General features: G+C 47.2%; 1 protein-coding gene across 4 annotated transcripts in view; it reads right to left on the reverse strand.

Annotated features, from left to right (window-relative positions):
* The window catches only part of TECPR2 (tectonin beta-propeller repeat containing 2), a 143,788-nt gene that overhangs the window by 79,601 nt on the left and 42,582 nt on the right, over positions 1-21,605 (reverse strand). For all 4 annotated transcript variants that reach the window (XM_055288102.2, XM_055288103.2, XM_063643823.1 and 1 more), the window contains exons 3-6: positions 20,035-20,163; positions 18,865-18,996; positions 13,804-13,961; positions 2,806-3,118 (exon numbers count right to left, since the gene is read on the reverse strand). In XM_055288102.2, coding sequence (XP_055144077.1) covers positions 2,806-3,118; positions 13,804-13,961; positions 18,865-18,996; positions 20,035-20,163 — 732 coding nt within the window. The remainder of the gene's footprint in view (positions 1-2,805; positions 3,119-13,803; positions 13,962-18,864; positions 18,997-20,034; positions 20,164-21,605) is intronic.

The following is a 21,605-nucleotide window of genomic DNA, read 5'->3' on the forward strand; positions in this document are numbered from 1 at the left end:
AATAATTCAGAAGACTTCAATGAGGAGAAGATGAATTCATGTTCTGCTGACACACACCAAAGAAGAAAACCCTTTCTTTTTTTTTTTTTTTCAAATGAAGTCTTGCTCTGTCACCCAGGCTGGAGTGCAGTGGTGTGATCTTGGCTCACTGCAACTTCCGCTTCCCAGGTTCAAGCAATTCTCCTGCCTCAGCCTCCCGAGTAGCCAGGACTACAGGCGCTCACCACCATGCTCGGCTAATTTTTGTATTTTTAGTAGAGACAGAGTTTCACCATGTTGGCCAGGCTGGTCTTGAACTCCTGACCTCAGGTGATCCACCTACCTCGGCCTCCCAAAGTGCTGGGATTACAGGCGTGAGCCACTGCGCCTGGCCGAAAACTGTTTATTTTCTATAGTGAGGCTCTGCTTATAAGAGAAAGGGGTGCCTGTCAGAGGCCTGCTAAGCTTAGAATGGAAGAACGTGAACAGGACAGGGCCTGATCTAGAGTCTGGGGGTGAGGAGTTGGGAGGGTGAGGCAGGGAGATTATTTTAAAAAGAGCAAAAGCTCTGCTCTTAAGACAAGGAGAAACTGAAACTAAACAGCTTTGCTTAAAGTTTCTAAATCTGTCTCTAATGATAATCTGTTATCATCTTGGTTTAAGCAGAGATTGTTTCCTACCATGATTTTAATGATGTTGGAAATTTGCCCGATATATGTTGCTAAGTAAAGAAAACTGAAAATAAAAAACAAAAAACAAAAAAACCAAGTGGCGGCCAGGCGCGGTGGCTCATGCCTGTAATTCCAGCACTTTGGGAGGCCGAGGCGGGCGGATCACGAGGTCAGGAGATTGAGACCATCCTGGCTAACACAGCGAAACACTGTCTCTACTAAAAATACAAAAAATTAGCCAGGTGTGGTGGCGGGTGCCTGTAGTCCCAGCTACTCGGGAGGCTGAGGCAGAAGAATGGCATGAACCTGGAAGGTGGAGTTTGCAGTTAGCCGAGGTTGCACCACTGCACTCCAGCTTGGGTGACAGAGCCAGACTCGGTCTCAAAAACAAAATCAAAATCAAAATCAAAAACAAAACAAAACAAAAAACCAAGTGGAAAAATGATGTGGCTCCATTTGAGTAAGAAGACGAGGGCAAAATAACAGGAGAGAAAGCACGCTGAGGGAAGGCCCCTCCTCAGGAACTAAAGTTCTCTGCTACTATTTCTTCTTTTTTTTTTTTTTTTTTTTTTTTTTTTGAGACGGAGTCTTGCTCTGTCCCCCAGGCTGGAGTGCAGTGGCGCGATCTCGGCTCACTGCAAGCTCCGCCTCCCGGGGTTCACGCCATTCTCCTGCCTCAGCCTCTCGAGTAGCTGGGACTACAGGCGCCCACCAACACGCCCTGCTAATTTTTTTTTTTATTTTTAGTAGAGACGGGGTTTCACCGTGTTAGCCAGGATGGTCTCGATCTCCTGACCTCGTGATCCGCCCGCCTCGGCCTCCCAAAGTGCTGGGATTACAGGCTTGAGCCACCGCGCCCGGCTACTGTTTCTTTTTTTTTTTTTGGATGGAGTTTCGCTCTGTAGCTCAGCCTGGAGTGCAGTGGTGAAATCTGGGCTCACTAGAACCTCTGCCTCCCAAATTCAAGCAATTCTTCTGCCTCAGCCTCCCAAGTAGCTGGGATTACAGGCGTGCACCACCACGCCTGGCTAATTTTTTTATTTTTAGTAGAGGCGGGGTTTCACCACGTTGTCCAGGCTGGTCTCGAACTCCTGACCTCAGGTGATCTGCCCGCTTTGGCCTCCCAAAAGTGTTGGGATTACAGGCGTGAGCCACCACGCCTAGCCTCTGCTACTGTTTCTGTTGTATTTGAGTTGTCACTGTATGTGCTCATAGTAATTTGGTAGTCAGAAAAAAACATGATCCAAATAGATTATAAAGAACAAGGCTGGGCGTGGCGATTCACACCTGTAATCCCAGCACTTTGGGAGGCCAAGGCAGGCGGATCACCTGAGTCAGGAGTTCGAGACCAGCCTGGCCAACATGGTGAAACCCTGTCTCTACTAAAAACACAAAAAAATTAGCCAGGCGTGGTGGTGCGCACCTGTAATCCCAGCTACTTGAGAGGCTGAGGCAGGAGAATCACTTGAACCTGGGAGGTGGAGGTTGCAGTGAGCCCAGATCGCACCACTGCACACTGCACTCCAGCCTGGGTGACATACTAGGACTCTATCTCAAAAAAAAAAAAAAAAAAAAGGCCAGGCATGGTGGCACACGCCTGTAATCCCAGCACTTTGGGAGGCCAAGGTGGGCAGATCACGAGGTCAGGAGTTCAAGACCAGCTTGACCAACATTGTGAAACCCTGTCTCTACTAAAAATACAAAAATTAGCCGGGCGTGGTGGCATGCATCTGTAATCCCAGCTACTCAGGAGGCTGAGGCAGGAGAATCGCTTGAACCTGGGAGGTGGAGGTTGTAGTGAGCTGAGATCATGCCACTGCACTCTAGCCTGGGTGACAGAGCGAGAGTCTTTCTCAACAACAAGAACAACAACAACAACAAAAAAGAACAAGTTTAATTTTGTGTTTACATACAAAAAACATACATAATTTCTCGGCAGAGAATTGGACCTAAATGTCAAAACCAAATTTTTTTTTTCAAATCTATAAAAATTACCAAACCTTCATTTGATTTCCTTGACTGGCCCAAAGGAAAAAGTAAAGTGTAAATCAATACTGCTCCTGGTAGCATTTTGAGGGCCCTGAGCAGAACAGTTTATAGAGATACATTCTCTTGCCTATAGACACAGAAGATATGGCAGCGTCCCTTCACTTACCTGGTTGACTGTGTCTAGGAGATAGATACTATATTCATTCCAACTCAGCACCCAGCCTTCTTGAAAGAAACACGAAACAAGCCCCAGGTGCCTCTCAGGTAAGCTGCAACTTCCACTGTTGGAGGATTCCAGACGCGGGTGCAGTTCAAAAGGCTTGACTCCCCCGGCAAAAGCATCTTTTAAGATAAACGTAGCTTGAACGGTCCCGTGGACATCAGCCTTCCACAGCCGGAGCCCGGGCCGTGATGCATACAAGGTTAGATCACTTTGCTTACAGAGTCCTGGTATAAAACAAGCACCAAATTTCCCAGTACTACAATTAGAAGAAAGAAAGAAAGAACAAAAAACAGACATGGACCGATTTAAGGTAATGCAGTTGTCAACCCTTAATATTAAGTACAACAAGAATTTTTTGGCTAAGATGATAATTGATTTTTCACCCTTTCTACTGTTTGTTTTTTGTCAGTTAAACCACACTGTCATCCCTGTACTGACAGAGGCCCTACCACACCCTCACAGGTGTGTGCCCCATTAGCACACAGGGAACCATTCACTGAGTACTCACACAGCTTGCACTGCGCCTGGCACTTGATCCCACTCTCGTGTCTAATCCTTACAACAACCATGTGTGGCAGATACAGTCACGCACCACATAACATTTTATTCAGGCTGGGTGCAGTGGCTCATGCCTGCAATCTCAGCACTTTGGGAGGCCAAGGCAGCGGATCATCTGAGGTCAGGAGTTTGAGACCGGCCTGGCCAACATGGTGAAACCATGCCTCTACTAAAAATACAAAAATTAGCCAGGCATGGTGGCGCATGCCTGTAGTCCCAGCTACTCAGGAGGCTAAGGCAGGAGAATCACTTGAACCTGGGAGGCAGAGTTTGCAGTGAGCTGAGATAGTGCCACTACTGTACTCCAACCTGGGTGACAGAGCAAGACTCTGCTTCAAAAACAACAACAACAAACCATTTTAGTCAATGATGGACCACAAATACAACAGTGGTCCCACAAGATTATAATACCATATTTTTATGGTACCTTTTCTATGTTTAGACATACAAATACTTACCGTTGTGCTACAGCTGCCTAAAGTATTCAGTACAGTCACATGTGGTGCAGGTCTGTAGCCCAGGAGCAATATGCTGTACCATTTAGCCCAGGTGTGAAGTAGGCTGTACCTACCACCTACGCTTGTCAGTACACTCAATGCTGTTCATACAACAAAGATGTCACCTAACAATGCATTTCTCAGAATATATCCCTGTTGTTAGGTGACCCGTGACTGTATTACAACTCCCGTTTTGGAGGAGAGGAAACTGAGGCAGAAGGTGAAGAATCCAGGTCTGCTCATCCTTTCCCTGCCCTGATTCTGTTGCTTCTGATGTCTGATTGCTGTGCTTACTCCACATCCTGAATGAATGAGCTTCACAGCAACCCATCTATATCGTTGCCTTTTCAGAATTTCTCTAAACCCATCAGTGGCACCAATGTCCCTTCCTGCCCCCAAGCTTGATATTTTTTCTTTCTGAAATTATGAAATATCTGACACAAACAAAAGAATATGCTATATATAGAGTCACAGGTCACTTAGTGACGGGGATGTTTGAGAAATATGTCATTAGGCAGTGTCTTCGTTCTGTGAACATCATAGAGTGTACTTACACAAACCTAGATGACACACCCACATAGTCTAGCCCAGCGGTGTGCAATCTTTTGGCTTCCCTGGGCCACATTGGAAGAAGAAGAATTGTCTTGGGCCACACATAAAATACACTAACGATAGCTGATGAGCTAAAAAAAAAAAATAATAATAATAACCACAAAAAAAACCTCTTTTTTTTTTTGAGACAGAGTTTTGCTCTTGTTGTCCAGGCTGGAGTGCAATGGCGCAATCTGGGCTCAATGCAATGGAACCTCTGCCTCTCGGGTTCAAGTGATTCTCCTGCCTCAGCCTGCCAAGTAGCTGGGATTATAGGTGTGCACCACCATGCCCAGCTAACTGTGTATTTTTAGTAGAGATGGGGTTTTGCCATGTTGGCCAGGCTGGTCTCGAACTCCTGACCTTAAGTGATCCACCTGCCTTGGCTTCCCAAAGTGCTGGGATTACAGGCATGAGCCACCGTGCCTGGCCAAAAAATCTCATTTTAAGAAAGTTTACAAATTTGTGTTGGGCTGTGGGTTGGACAAGCTTAGTCTAGCCTATTGCCCCTGGACTGCAAACCTGTACTCCATATGACTGTACTTTACACTGTAGGCACCTGTAACATAATGATGACTGTTTGTCTATCTAAACACAGAAAACATAATGTGTGGCGCTAAGACACCAGCTGATAGGTATTTTTTCAGCTCTATTATAATCTTCTGTGACCACTGTCATACATGCAGTCCGTCAAAGACTGAAATGTTGTTATGCAGTGCACACCTGTGTATATGTACATATATCCATGCAGTTATGAAGCCTAGCAAGGAAAGGTACACCTGGGAACCCATCCCCAAACTTAGGAAAGAAATCGTCAGTCACCTAACCAATGTTCTCTTGTGCTCCTAACACTTCCTGCCCCCTTGTGCCCCAGACAGAAGAACCACTGGACTGCATTTTGCCTTTATCATTTCCTCACTTTTTTGTTGGTTTAATCACATATCTATGTATCTCTAAAGACAATATAATTTAGTATTGTTTATCTTTCATTTTTATTAAAATGTATGATGCTAATTGTACTCTTTTGCTTTTTTTCACTTAACACTATGTTTCTCAGATTTATCCTTGTTGATAAGAAGAAGCTGTCGCACTAAGTCGTTTCTACTGCTGAATGGTACAGTACGTCCTACTCAGCGTCCACAGGTTCTTGGAAACTATGACTGCAAGCGAAATGACATAGAGCAGGTCCTCAGGTAACATCACTTCCTTCAACAACACTGGTGAGGGAAAAACACTGGTTTTGTTATATGTTGTTTTGCTAAAGTCGCAGTTTCCAAGAACCTATCAATGACATTAAACGAGGACTTAATGTATTCCACAATTTATTTATTCACTTACTTGTTGATGGATATTTCAATTATTATTTTTTAAAGCTATTTTGAGCAATTGTGCTATGAGCATTTCTGTGCATACCCCTTAGCCCACAGGTGTCAGAGTCTGTCACAGACACTCAGGATGCAGTGGGTGGGCTGTGGGGTAATCTCTGGGTTGCTGAGAGCATATTCAAGTTTAGAAGACAACTTCAAGCTTTTCAAACGTGATTATACAAATCTACACTCCCACTGGCCATCTGAGTTCTTGTTATTTTTCAGGATGCTACCAGAGTTCACATGTAAACATTTCAGTTCAGCCCTATGCCTGGCTGATTCCTTCTCTCAAATACTTCTCAGATTGTGAAAAGCAGAAACAGCACTGGTTTTAGAGCTAGCCCTGGGCTCGATGACCAGCCCTGACACTTAGTGGGTACGTGGTATGTGCAATTATTGAACTTTTCTGGACCCGTTTCCCATTCTGTAAACCAGGCAGAGTAACTCCCATCTCAAAGGCTGAAGTGAGGAATTAATGAGATAACCTACGTGCAGCACAAAAGCAATGCTTGTGACACTAAGTCCCCATAAGTGCTCAACTGTCCTGAACGAGGCTACAGGCAGCTCACAGTTGAGAGCCGCCTCCGTGCCACTGCTTCCCCACCAGACCTCGGCCAACTTGTGCTGTGCCTGTCCCCACGCTCCCTGCACACAGCAGCACACCCAACTCCAGAGGCCGCCCCCAGGGCCCACCCATATAGGCAAACAGATAGTTATTTGCGGGGTTTCTTCGCACACTAGAATCTCACTAGGTCCCTCTGGCACCTAAGTAACTAAATCCCTTTGGATAGGGTCCAAGGAGGATATTATATATCAAATTCAGCTTTGAAACAATGATCGTTAGGACGAACCAAGGGTGTTTTGACATCGTGGATCTTTTATGAACAATTCTATAAACAGCATCGTATCTGATTACTGCCTTTGGTGGGTTTGTTCTGGAGAGGTCTTCTAAATAGAGAGACCCAGAGGAATTCCAGCAAGGGAGCCCATAACCTCTTCCTCCTGCCTTCCCTGTCAATCAATTTCTTGTGGCAATCCAATTTTTAAATGTTTTCCTTCTATTTGTAGGACCCCCGAAAAATCTCTTGTCATTTCCATTTTGACTGGTTCATCTTATGTAACTAAAGCACTCATGTTAACAAACATCTAGTGATTCCTACATTCTGTAAGACATCGTGTTTGATGCTCTGGGTAAAATAAAAAATAAATAGGCCGGGCGCGGTGGCTCACGCTTGTAATCCCAGCACTTTGGGAGGCCGAGGCGGGCGGATCACGAGGTCAGGAGATCGAGACCACAGTGAAACCCCGTCTCTACTAAAAATACAAAAAAATTAGCCGGGCGTGGTGGCGGGCGCCTGTAGTCCCAGCTACTCGGAGAGGCTGAGGCAGGAGAATGGCGTGAACCCGGGAGGCGGAGCTTGCAGTGAGCCGAGGTCGCGCCACTGCGCTCCAGCCTGGGTGACAGAGCGAGACTCCGTCTCAAAAAAAAAAAAAAAATAAAAAAAAATAAAAAATAAAAAATAAAAAATAAATAAGATGAGGTCCTCAGCCTGTCTCATAACACCGTGCTGACCTGTGTGAACAATCACATCAGCATCTGCAAGCGCCACATCTGAGGCTCAAAGAGCTGCTCAAAGAGCTCACATCAAGGTGGTGCATCTGAATGGGCATGAGAAGGCGAGGTCCTGAACACCGGGTGGACTCTTCCCCTGGAGGAAGGGAAAGGAGCCCTGCTGAGAGAGGTCCTGGGAGTGGCTGCCTCTAAAACTGCTCAATAGCTGGGCATGGTGGCTCACGCCTGTAATCCCAGCACTTTTGGAGGCCAAGGAGGGAGGACTGCTTGAGCCCAGAAGTTTGACAACAGCCTGGGTAACCTAGAGAGACTCCATCTCTACAAATTAAAAAATTTAGCCAGGCATGGTGGTACGTGCCTCTAGTCCTAGTTACTCAGGAGGCTGAGGGAGGAGGATCGCCTGAACCCAGCTGTTCAAGGCTGCAGTGAGCTGTGATCACACCACTGCACCCCAGCCTTGGTGACAGAGCAAGACCATGTCTCTAAAAAATAAAAAGAACAGAAATGTCTGATGAGTGGGTTGGTCAAAGGCAGTGAAGTTGTGAAGAACCAGCTAGAGCCAGGTACAAATTGTCCTAAGCCCCCGACTCAGCCACCATCCACTTGCGATTCTGCAGCACTTGATGGTGCTTTCTGAATTTGACACTAAAACTCCAACTTTTAAGGTCTAAGTATTGCAGAATTCTAAAATTATAAACAAATTAACATAATTTCTTAATTTCGGTAGAGATGATTTCCAAAAAACTCATTGATTACCTAAAAACATTTTAATTCCCTTTATAGACCACGTTGATATGTAAGGAGTGTTTTCTGGCTAACAAATTCTAGCTATAAAATAGTGTTTTTTGATTTTGTGCATAATGTATGGTGCCACAGACCTGGTATGCTGAAAGCTGACAGCACCCAAAATGGGAGCCTGAAAGTCTAAGCTGGGAGAAAAGAAGGATCCACAGAAGCCCTGCCAGAGATCTCAACAGCTAACACCCACCGGCCATCCAAACAGATGTGCTGGTGGCAGGGTTCCAGAACCGGCTGCTGACTCTTACCCACATGTGGGCGCCACACCTACATATTGCTGCATCTCCTTCTCCCTCCCCAGGGCAAAGTGCTACTGTCAGGGAGGGCTTCCCTGAGCACTAGACTCACAGGGGACACAGTAAGAGATCAGCAGAGGGCTCTGACACATGAAACAATGCAAATAAATAGACAGGACAGCAAACCCATGGTTGCGGATGGCTAAGGTCGCTGAGTTTTTCTGATGTAACACACATCGTCCGGTCTGAAGAGGTTCACAGACTCGATGGGAAGAGGACCCCTTGTCTTCTACCTTTGAGCCTCCTGATCTGCCTGAACCTGCCCTGTGCTCAGTGCCCTGCCCTTCCTCTGGAAGAGCATCTCTGGCCCGGTTTCTGGTCAACCCTACACTGCTGCCCATGAGAGGGCCCAACTGAGGCCACTGCCTGCACTCTGTCCCCACCAGCACTGTGTTCCCTCCACAGGCACCTGCGTCACACACCAATGTGCTGCCACATGGCCCCTCTCCCAAAACTCCACCAGGGGCCACATGGTCCCCCTGGGTACCACCTATTTCTCTTTCTTTGTTCTCTTCTATAAAAACACTCCTCTCCAAAGCTCTCCATACTTGCTGTCAACTCCTCTTTCAGCCCTTCCAATCCCTTGGCCCTGCTGATGAGGAGGGCTGTGCACAGCCTCCGTGCTACAGACTCAGGCCCGTTGAAGCTGCCTCAGCCCCTGGTCTCGCAGCAGCTGCTATGTCCCTCCATATGGCCTCCGAATCCTCTGACCCCCCAGCTCCTGTTCTCTCCTGATGCCGCTTCCTCTTCATAACACAAGGCCTTCCCAAATTTCCCTAGGCGAGCTCCTGTCTGCATGCCAGTGGCTGCTGGCGCACAGCTCCCTGAGAGGCACGCCCGCCACCTGCCTCCCACGCCAGCTCTCCACTGCAGGGAGAGGACATGGCGGGGCCACAGCAGGCTCTTTCATCTCCTCCTTCTCCCCATGCCTCCAGGATTCTCTGCATCAATCCACGGCATGTCCACTCACCCAGCTGCATAGACCACAGACCTAGGAATCATCTCCAACTCATCCCTCTCACACCTCAGAACCAACGTGGCAGCAAATCTGCCAGCTCTGTCTTAGAAGCAGTCCCACCACCTACCCCGCCCCATCCCGTCTTCTCCCACCTGGAACACCCAGAACCCTCGCTGGCCCCGCTGAGCTGCCATACCTGCCCCCTCCAGTATATTCCAAGCAGCAGCCAGAGTGACCTCCCTGGCTTGGCCACAGCCCTCTGTGACTGGCCACAGCACTGGACTGAAAGAGCCCCATGGGCAGGGCCCACAAAGCTGACGGGAGGGGGCTCCCCACACCCTGCTCCACACAGCCGGCCTGGCTGCTCAGATCCTCGGTGCGCAGGGCCCTCTGCCTCCAGAGCCTCTCTCCAAGGTCTTCTCGCACTAGTTGCCTCCTTGCTTCAGGAATCAGCCCAGGGTACCTCCTCAGAGGAGCCTTCCCTGTCATCCTATTAAAGAGAGATCTGTGTCCCCTGCTCCTCCCTCTCTGGCTCTGCACCCTCTGACATGTTTATCTGTTCACTACTCTGCACACAGCTCCCTGAGATTAGAGGTCTGTTCTGCCTTGTTCACAGATATCCCCTGAAGAGGAGTACCTGGAGCAGGGCAGAGGCTTGGTGCAAAGCTCCAGCGCTGAATGAACAGACATTCCCTGCATGGATTCATCCAATGTCAGGGTGTCAATGTCACCTGTATCTGCTGACCTCATTTTCCCCTCTGGCCAAGACTTCTTCCCTGGGCTCCAGACCGGTCCACAGAACTCTCTTCTGCAACTTCCACGTGGCCACCTGACAGGCCCATCAAACACCCTATGTCCACAGCAGAGGTCCTGATGTCCTGACCTCCAGCCCAGCCTTCCCCAGTCTCCAGTCTCCATCTCAGTCAATGGTTTCCCTGGACTCCCACGGCAGCCTCCCCGCAGCTCCCCTGGACTCCTGCAGCAGCCTCCCCGTGGCTCCCCTGGACTCCTGTGCCAGCCTCCCCACGGCTCCCCTGGACTCCCGTGGCAGCCTCCCCGCAGCTCCCCTGGACTCCTGTGCCAGCCTCCCCGTGGCTCCCCGGGACTCCCGTTCCAGGCTCCCCTGGCCTCCCGTGCCAGCCTCCCCGTGGCTCCCCTGGACTCCCAAGCCAGCCTCCCCACGGCTCCCCTGGACTCCTGTGCCAGGCTCCCCTGGACTCCCGTGCTAGCTTCCCCGCGGCTCCCCTGGACTCCTGTGTCAGCCTCCCTGCGGCTCCCCTGGACTCCCGTGCCAGGCTCCCCTGGACTCCTGTGCTAGCTTCCCTGCAGCTCCCCTGGACTCCTGTGTCAGCCTCCCCGCAGCTCCCTGGACTCGCGTATCAGCCTCCCCACGGCTCCCCTGGACTCCTGCCATAGCCAGTGCCCTAGTCACTTCCGGCTTCTTGAACATCTAAGGTCTTGTCCAATTGAGGTCTTGGCATATGCTGTTCCCTGAGCCTGGAATGCTCTTCCAGCAGCTCTTCCCAGGCTTCAGCTCAAAGATCACTGCCCTTGTAGAGGCCTTTCCTGACCATCCTATCCAAATGCAGCATCCTGCCCCATGCCTAGCACTCCCTAATGCTTCACCCAGCTCACTCCTTTACAGCATTGACAGCCTCTCCTCTCCTCCTGCTGACGGACAGTCTCTCCCATTGTGTTTGAGGGCAGAGGCCTTGTCTCCTTGGATGCCTCCTTACTTGCTGCCACACCTCCACGTGTACATGCCCAGCTCCGCTCACTAAACAGTTGTGAGGGAAGCACTGCTTCCAGGGATAGACACACACAATAGTCTACAGCAGAAAGCAAGTCTTTAAGACACAGATGTTAAAAACATTTCCTTTTATTCTGTTAGCCCTCATTTCCCCAAGGCTCAATAAAATCTCTCTCCTTCTGAGAAGGGGACACATTTCTTTGTTTCTGCATCCTAAAACAGTTCCTGGTGCAGAGCATGCTTTCAATCAATGTTCCCTAAAGACTTGACTGCACAGACGTGCTAGGAGAGGTTTACAGAAACTGCTTGGGTCTCCACACAAGAGGATAAAAGGCCAGGTTTGTTTTTTGTTTTTTTGTTTTTGATTTTTTTGAGATGGAGACTCACTCTGTCACCCAGGATGGAGTGTGATGGTGTGGTCTCAGCTCACTGCAACCTTCGTCTCCCCGGTTCAAGAGATTCTCCTGCCTCAGCCTCCTGAGTAGCTGGGATTACAGGCGCCTGCTACCCTGCCAGGCTAACTTTTGTGTTTTTAGTAGAGAGGAGGTTTCACCATGTTGGCCAGGCTGTTCTTGAACTCCTGACTTCAAGTGACCCGCCCACCTTGGCCTCCCAAAGTGTTGGGATTACAGGCGTGAGCCACTGCGTCTGGCCAAGGGCCAGGTTTTAAGAGAGATTGTTGGGAATAGGACCCACATGTAAGGTAATTGGTTTTCAATGCCTCTCTTTACCCCCTGCCTTCCTTCCAAGACATAGTGCAGTAAGACATTGACAGACGAACCACGATAAAATGCCAGATGAGTAGGATACCAGCAGAGAGAGCAGCAGAACTAAGATCTGTGGGACCATAAATTCCACTGAGTTTTCCAGGGACCGAAAGGGAGACTGCAGGTATAAAAAGGCCAGATTGTCGATGGGATTAAGAAGGTGTTCAGCAGGTCGGGTGTGGTGGCTCATGTCTGTAATCCCAGCACTTTGGGAGGCCGAGGCAGGCGGATCACCTGAGGTCGGGAGTTTGAGACCAGCCTGACCAACATGGTGAAACCCTGTCTCTACTAAAAATACAAAATTAGCCGGGCATGGTGGTGCATGCCTGTAATCCCAGCTACTCAGGAGGCTGAGGCAGGAGAATCACTTGAACCCAGGAGGCAGATGTTGCAGTGAGCTGAGATCACGCCACTGCACTCCAGCCTGGGCAAGAAGAGAAAAACTCTGTCTCAAACAAAAAAGAAAAAGAAAAAGAAAGGTGTTCAGCATGGAAAATAGAAGTCCAAGGGGAGGTCTGAGAGTGTCTTTTAACAGCTGGAGGGCTGCCATGCAGAGAAGAGAATAAACTTGTGTGTTGCTACAAAGCCCAGAACACAGAATAACGGACAGTGACTACGACCACAGAGGCTGGCTCCACCTATCTGCCTCACCCGACTCTCCAGGACGGCCTGTCACCAATGGCACCACCAGCCTCAGGGCCTCATCAACACCTGCCAATCTCACCATGTTTCCCAGTCCCTGCTGTCACTCTCCACAGGGCCAGCCTCAAGCCCTCCCCACAGGCTGTGACCATCAGCTGCCCTGCCCCTGATTCTATGCAGGCAAACAGTGCCCCTTCCTGGGAGACACAAGATGGGAACTCTTCCAGCTCCCATCGGCCAATCGACAATCCGTGACTGTAGACTCATCAACCCATGATCTGTGCTAATGCCGCCCTCTGCTCCCCACCCCCACATCGGCCCCAGTCTGCCTCCTCCTTGGCATAGGAGGGGTCAGCTCCACCGCTCTACCTACCCCTCCTCACCCCATCCCCACACAAACTCGCTGCAGAGTCCTACAAGAGTGTTTTACAGGCTAGGGTGGGATGATGAATTATAGGTTCCCCAGGTATTCCAGTTGCCTTTTCCCACACGGCTGGTATGGTTGGTGAACTTCTCACTGCCCTTCCTCCACATCACTGGTCAAAGGAGGAACGATCTCTCAACCTGGAACCCACGCCTTCAGGATGTCTTCCCTGACCCTTCAGCTGGACAAAAGTGTGTCTAAACTCACACAGCATCCTGTGTATTTTGGTCCATAGCAGCTGACACAATGATCAACAAGTGTTCTGTGTTTCCATTTCCATAACGGAGGGCTCAGATTTGCCATGTTTACCATGTCACTGCTGAGCCTGCCACAGTGCACAGGGGTGCATGGTAAACACGTGCTGAATAACGAGTGAGCCCCACAACCCTGACCCCTCACCAGGGCTGTGTGGAGGAGGTGCCTACACAAGGAATGGATAGACCAGGCCACCCCTGAGGCTTCTCCGGGCCGACCATGACACCCTGAGAGGCAGAGTGGCTGTGCGTGCAGGTTCCTACAGCTCTGCGACAAGAAGAACCCACTCTTTTTGTCTGCCTGTGGGAGGAGAAATCCTAGGCAGGCACAGGGCCCCACCAGGAACCCCAGGCTTAGAGCCGCTGTGGGTTTGCGTCCAGCAAACAGGAGACCTAGGAAACCCTAAAGCACCTTCTACAACAAGGCCCAGCATTTAGGCCAAACTGGCAAACTTGTGAAACTTACCTTTTCCTTGGTTGTGTTCCAATTTGCCTTACAGACTTTTCTTCAGTATAAAAGAGTAGACTTCTTTGCAGAGTAGAGACCAGCAGCACTTTCTGGCTATAATCCAGCTGTACAATGGAAGACGGCTCCTCCAACACCAGCTGGGAGTTACAAAGCCCCTGGCAGAGAAAGTCCGGTTACACCTCACATCAGCGCCAGGCTAAAGAATGGACCTCCCTTAGGACAAGTCAGTGTTCTTCCTGCTAGCTGTGCTTAGGTCAGCTTGCACCTTACCTAACGCATGCTTTCACTCTCTGCAGATTCACTCTCAACCCACCACAGCGAGATTATCTGACGGATGGGAAAAGAGTCCATACTAACATCTCCCTCACGCTGCATCCAGTTTGACAGGAAACATTTTAAAATCTGCATAATTTTTAAAAACATGTCCTCAGTAGATACATTCTTTACTGTGCACCATAGCAGGCTCAGGGATGATGCAGTAAACATGCAGAGAATTCAAAGAAGAATCCATAAAGATCTAAACGGAAATCTGTTGCACTGTGTGTATTGCTTATTCTATTATAAAACAATGGAATGGAACCTTCTATACAATTATTGCGACAATAATCAGCTCTGTAAGTTCATATTATAGTCTCCCTCATAAAGGGTTCAAGGCAGCTTTGAGGACATTATACCCTTGCCAACTGAAAGGGTAATAGAAAACAGGAGGTTAGAAGAAATTAAATGATATTTAGTATATAAAATGCTATTAACATAAAATGATATTTTACAAGACCAGCCTGGGCAACATTGTGAGATCCTGTCTCTACAAAATTTTTTTTTTTTTATTAGCCAGCCATGTTGGCACGTGCCTGTGGTCCCTGCTACTTGGGAGGCTGAGACAGAAGGATCATTTGAGCCCAGGAGTTCAGGTTATAGTGAGTTGTGATCACATCACTGCACTCTAGCCCAGGTAACAGAGTGAGACTCTGTCTTTAAAAATATATATATATATATATATATATATTTTATATATAAACACAAAATAAAATTCTAGAAGGCATATGACTGCTAACACAAAGCATATTTCATTGTATAAAAAATCTGATTCTATAAGTTACTCTTATAGAAAAGTGTCATCAGGCCAAGTGCAGTGGCTCACACTTGTAATCCCTATATTTTGGGAGGCCGAGGTGGGTGGATCATTTGAGGTCAGGAGATCAAGACCAGCCTGGCCAACATGGTGAAACCTCATCTCTACTAAAAATACAAAATTTAGCTGGGTGAGGTGGCGCATGCCTATAATCCCAGCTACTTGGGAGGCTGAGGCAGGAGAATCACTTGAACCCAGAGGCAAGGGTTGCAGTGAGCCAAGGTCACGCTACTGCACTCCAGCCTGGGCAACAGAGCGAGACTCTGTCTAAAAAAAAAAAAAAAATATATATATATATATATATATATATTACATATATAAAATATATGAAATATACATATATCTCATATATATGAAATCCAATATATATACGAAAAGTTTCATCAATTATTTCAGAAATATTGCTGTAACATCACTGGCATTTTGTGAGGGAAGCAGGGGGCAGTGTTGGTAAAAGTAAATTTTGTCCTTTTTTAGGTATACAATGCTATGAATTTTGACAAATTTATAGTCATGTAACCAACACCAAAATCAAGATAAAGAAATTTCCATTACATGAAAATGTTGCAAACTTTTTTTTTTAGACAGGTTCTGGCTCTTGGCCTAGGCTGGAGTGCAGTGGTGCAATCTCAGCTCACTGCAATCTCCACCTCCAAGGCTCAAGTGATCCTCCAAGGCTCAAGTGATCCTCCAACCTCAGCCTCCAGAGTAGCTGGGATTACAGGTGTGCACCACCATACCTGGCTAATTTTTATATGTTTTTTGGTAGAAACGGGGTTTTGCCATGTTGTCCAGACTGGTCTCAAACTCCTGGGCTCAAGTGATCATCCTGCCTTGGCCTCCCAAAGTGCTGGGATTACAGGTGTGAGCCACCACACCTGGCCAGAGGACAGGTACTTTTGTATTCTCCCTTCTGCTGCACACTGAAATACACTCAGTGGTTCTCTCAAGGAAAAGCACTTGTGCAACTGTTGCAGCTATGAGCTGAGCCAGCTGCTTTTTTCACAAAACACCATTTTTATTTGAAATGCCGTAATTATTCAAATTTGGGTATTTAGCAGACATTTTCTCAAAAACAAAAACAAAAACAAAAAAAACCAAAAAAAACCAAAAGCCTCTCACTTGAAGGAAAACAAGTAATGGTATTTGTTGCTCTCACACAAAGATTAGCAATCTGAAAACTTGTTATCTGTCCCTGTGAACTTGACATGATTCCTTATAGCTAGACTTTCCCGATTACAATGATGTTGATGTTAACGAAAGTATTTTTTTGATATTGTATTAGAAAATTTATCAGCTGGCACAGTGGCTCACACCTGTAATCCCAGCACTTTGGAAGACTGTGGTGAGCAGATTGCTTGAGCCCAGATGTTCAAGACCAGCCTGTGCAACATGGCGAAGCCCTGTCTCTAGAAAAATACAAAAAATCAGCTGGGCATGGTGGCGTGTACCTGTAGTCCCAGCTACTTGGGAGGCCGAGGTGGACGAATCACCTGAACCTGGGAACTCAAAGCTGCAGTGAGCCATGATTGCACCACTGTACACCAGCCTGGGTGAGAGGAGTAAGACCATGTCTCAAAAAAAAAAAAAAGTGTTGGCCGGGCGCGGTGCTTCACGCCTGTAATCCCAGCACTTCGGGAGGCCGAGGCAGGCGGATCACGAGGTCAGGCAATCGAGACCATCCTGGCTAACACGGTGAAACCCCGTCTCTACTGAAAATACAAAAAGTTAGCCAGGTGTGGTGGCGGGCGCCTGTAGTCCCAGCTACTTGGGAGGCTGAGGCAGGAGAATGGCGTGAACCCGGGAGGCGGAGCATGCAGTGAACTAGTATCGCGCCACTGCACTCCAGCCTGGGCGACAGAGCGAGACTCCATCTCAAAAAAAAAAAAAAGTGTCAACATTTGGAAGATCTGCATCACTCTGTGAATAGTATTTTATAAATGACCAATACATAATGTTACAAAATCCAACATGGGTAAAGTAGATCTTACTGTAACAGAGTAGGAAAAATTCATCCATGTGGTTTCAGATTCCACATTTTTACTAACCTTTAAAGAAACTACCATTTGTCATTTGTCACTGTAACCTTTAAAGCAACTACCGTTTGTCAATATGAGGATATTATTAAAGAATGTCCACAATTATCTGAAAAGGCTATCAAAATACTCCTCCCATTTACAACTACATGTCTGTGGAAGGCCAGTTTTTCTTTATATACTTCTATCAAAACAATGTGTGGCAACAGATTGAATGCAGAATCCAGTCATCTTCTATTAAGCCAGATAATAAAGAGATTTGTAAAAATATAAATCAATGCCACTCACTCTTCTCACCTGTTTTGAAAATAGAGATATAGAGATATTTTCACAAAATATGTCACTTATGTTCAGATATTATGGATTTATTATTTCAAAGTAAAATATTTTTAAATTTCGGCCAGGCACAGTGGCTCAAGCCTGTAATCCCAGCACTTTGGGAGGCTGAGGTGGGAGGATCACGAGGTCAGGAGATCGAGACCATCCTGGCTAACACAGTGAAACACCATCTCTACAAAAAATACAAACAAGTAGTCGGGCATGGTGGCGGGTGCCTGTAGTCCCAGCTACTCGGGAGGCTGAGGCATGATAATCCCTTGAACCCGGGAGGCAGAGGTTGCAGTGAGCCGAGATCGCGCCACTGTACTCCAGCCTGGGCAACAGAGCGAGACTCCATCTCAAAAATATATATATATTTTTAAATTTCTCAGTTTTAACTTCTAACACGGTGTACTCGGTAGAGATAACCCATATAAACAAAAATGCTTTGGGGTCCTCTTTCTAAGAGTGTAAAGGGATTCTGTGACTACAAATCCTGAGAACTACTACTAGAGAATATTTGTAATAGGTCAGTCTTGGATCAGAGGGACTGAAAGTCATGCAGCTAATAATTGCTGAATTCTTGGCCGGGCGTGGTGGTTCACGCCTGTAATCCCAGCACTTTGGGAGGCCAAGGTGGGCAGATCACCTGAGGTCAGGAGTTCAAGACCAGCCTGACCAACATGGTGAAACCCCGTCTCTATAAAAATACAAAAATTAGTCAGGCATGATGGCAGGTCCCTGTAATCCCAGCTACTTGGGAGGCTGAGGCAGCAGAATCGCTTGAACCTGGGAGGTGCAGGTTGTAACAAGCTGAGATCGCGCCACTGCACTCCAGCCTGGGCGACAAGAGCGAGACTCTGTCTCAAAAAAAAAAAAAAATTGCTGAATTCCTACAGTGCTCTAGGAATGAAGGCTACAAATGAGAAAAAGAAAGGACTGTGCCACCAAGGAGTTCAGTTTGGTTGCAGACACATGACAAAACAAATAAAACCCAGCAGATCATCAAGCCACATGTGCAGTGGAAAAGGCACAGGCGTTGAAGCAGAAGCACGGTTTGAAAGCAAGCTCTGTGAGGTAGCAAGCCTGCACCCCTGGAGCAGTTCCTGGATCTCTTGGAGCTCCAGTTTCTTCATCTTCACCGTACTGCCACCTAACCTTCTCCTCTGCCACTTCGTATCACTTGAGGTCATCTCACACAGGCCAGGTGGCTGGCAGAGAGTCCTCCATCCATTGAAATCACTGACTTGTCCACAGTTAGGATTCAGAAGTGCTTGGCATCACTCCTACTAACCTTTCAAGGAAGTAGGAATAATAATAGCTTCTTTTCCAAGTAGAAGTAATACACAACAGTGGAATGAAAAAAGTGAATGTTCCAGTAGGCCAACTCCTTAGTCATAGAAGTGGAAGCTTATAAACCATAAGTCTATAAAAGTAAATGTTACAAATAACAATTGAGATTATAAAGGGATGATGATCAAGAATGTAAGCTGACTAAAAATACAATTATAAATATAGTTTTTCCAAAGGTAAGAAGGCAAGAGCCAACAGTATTTCTGAAAATAATTTTACCTGGTCTAGATCCAGAGAAGAATAAACAATTTTGCCTTTGTCATCTCCAGAGAACAATTTCATTCCATTGGGGCTCCAAGCCAGAGCTGTAATGCTATTTTTGTGAATACCAGTGACATCAAATCTCCGAAGCTATGAACAAGGGATAAAAATATACACAAAAAAAAGAAAAGGATAAATGCTGTGAGCTGGGGCTACGTGGAAAAGGTATACAATCGCGCCTAGTTAGGGAAGAGCTGGTTTTCCCAATCTCGTTTTCCAAGCAGAACCCTGCACAAGGTTCCATCTGCCTAGTCACCTTCAAAACCCACAGAGAGCATACCTTGAGAATATTAAGCAAAAATGAAATGACCCACATGTACTTTATGCCAAGTGTCCAACCCAGCACAAAAATGTTCTCCAATTATAAACAGCACAGTGTTAAGCTTCTCTGAGCATTATTTTTATTTTTTTGAGACAGAGTCTCGGTCCATCAGGCTAGAGTGCAGTAGCATAGCGCAATCTCGGCTCACTGCGACCTCTGCCTCCCGGGTTCAAGTGATTCTCCTGCCTCAGCCTCCCGAGTAGCTGGGACTACAGGCACCTGCCACCACGCCCAACTAATTTTTGTATTTTTTTTTCTTTTTTTTTTTTTTTTTTTGAGATGGAGTCTCACTCTGTTGCCCAGGCTGGAGTGCAGTGGAGTGATCTCTGCTCACTGTAAGCTCTGTCTCCCGGGTTCATGCCATTCTCCTGCCTCAGCCTCCCGAGTAGCTGGGACTACAGGTACCTGCCACCACACCTGGTTAATTTTTTGTATTTTTTAGTAAAGACGGAGTTTCACCATGTTAGCCAGGATGGTCTCGATCTCCTGACCTCACGATCCGCCTGCCTCAGCCTCCCAAAGTGCTGGGATTACAGGTGTGAGCCACTGCACCCGGCCAAATTTTGTATTTTTAGTAGAGATGGGGTTTCCCCATGTTGGCCAGGATGGTCTTGATATCTTGACCTCATGATCAGCCTGCCTTGGCCTTCCAAGGTACTGGGTTTACAGGCATAAGCCCGGGCAGAGAAAGTCGTGCCCGGCTTTCTCTGAGCACAAACTTTCTAAGCAGATGAGGATTTCTCATTTTAAAAATCCATGAGGAATTTGCCAAGAAGTTAACACGTGTTAAGATCATGAGTACTCACCTGTTTATTTCTCCCTGGCAATGAAGATACAAGTTGAAAAACTGCAACCCTGCCAGAGGCTGTGCCTGCTGCCACCAGGTCATCAAAGCAGCTCAGCAGCTTCACCACAGTGATAGATTCCGTCTTCCCCTGGGGAAACGTTGAAAACAAATGAATCTGTAACTATGCAGGCTTTGAAAATGTAAAACAAGGAGGACATTACCAAAGGAGTGAAAAACTTCATCAGGCTGCAGTCCATACATATTCTTCATTGAAAAGGTATACAAGTCAGAAATTACATCTGTTGAAAAAACAAAAACCAAGACAGGGCTGGGCATGGTGGATCACGCCTGTAATCCCAGCACTTTGGGAGGCCAAGGCGGGCAGATCACCTAAGGTCAGGAGTTCGAGACTAGCCTGGCCAACATGGCGAAACCCCGTCTCTACTAAAAACACAAAAATTAGCTGGGCGTGGTGGCAGGTACCTATAATCCCAGCTATTCGGGAGGCTGAGGCAGGGAGAATCACCTGAACTCAGGAGGCGGAGGTTGCAGTGAGCCGAGATCATGCCATTACATTCAGCCTGGGCGACAGAGCAAGACTCTGTCTCAAAAAATAAGAAACAACAACAACAAAAAAAACCAAAAAACAAATATACCTAGGCAGGAGGGCAGTGGTGCAATCACAGTTCACTGCAGCCTCAACCTCCCAGGCTCAAGCGATCCTCCCACCTCAGCCTCCCAAGTAGCTGGGACTACAGACATGTGCCCCACATCCAGCTAATTTTAAAATTTTTTTGTAGAGACAAGGTCTCACTATATTGCGCAGGCTGGTCTCGATCTCCTAGGCACAAGGGATCTTCCAGCCTTGGCCTCCCAAAGTGCTGGGATTATAGACGTGAGCCACTGCACCCTGCCCTCATCCCCCAATTTTAATTTTTTTTTGAGACGTAATCTCACTCTGTCACCAGGCTGGAGTGCAGTGGCGCGATCTTGGCTCACTGCAACCTCCACCTCCTGGGTCCAAGCGATTCTCCTGCCTCAGCCTACCGAGTAGCTGGGACCACAGGCACCCGCCACCACGCCCCGCTTTTTTTGTATTTTTAGTAGAGATGGGGTTTCACTGTGTTAGCCAGGATGGTCTCGATCTCCTGACCTCGTGATCTGCCCACCTTGGTCTCCCAAATCCCTTATGCTAGGATTACAGGTGTGGGCCACCATGCCCAGCCCTCATCTCCCAATTTCTTAATGTTAAAATACGCATAACATAAAATTACCAGTATCCCTTTTTAAAGTATACATTTCAGTGGTATTCAATACATTCATAATGCTCTGCAATCATCACCATTATCCATCTCCAGGACTATTTAATCTTGTAAAACTGAAACCGACCCTATTAAAGAATAATTCCCCATTCATCCCTCCCCCCAGCCCCTGGCAACTACCATTCTACTTTCTGTCTTTATGATTTTGACTACTCTTTTTTTTTTAATCTCCTCAAATTCTTTTTACTGTGATTTTGAATACTCTAAATACCTCATACAAATGGAACCATACAGTATTTGTCTTTTTTCTGCTGGCTTATCTCCTTAA

The sequence above is a fragment of the Symphalangus syndactylus genome, chromosome 8, assembly GCF_028878055.3.
Source record: "Symphalangus syndactylus isolate Jambi chromosome 8, NHGRI_mSymSyn1-v2.1_pri, whole genome shotgun sequence".
NCBI lineage: Eukaryota > Metazoa > Chordata > Mammalia > Primates > Hylobatidae > Symphalangus > Symphalangus syndactylus.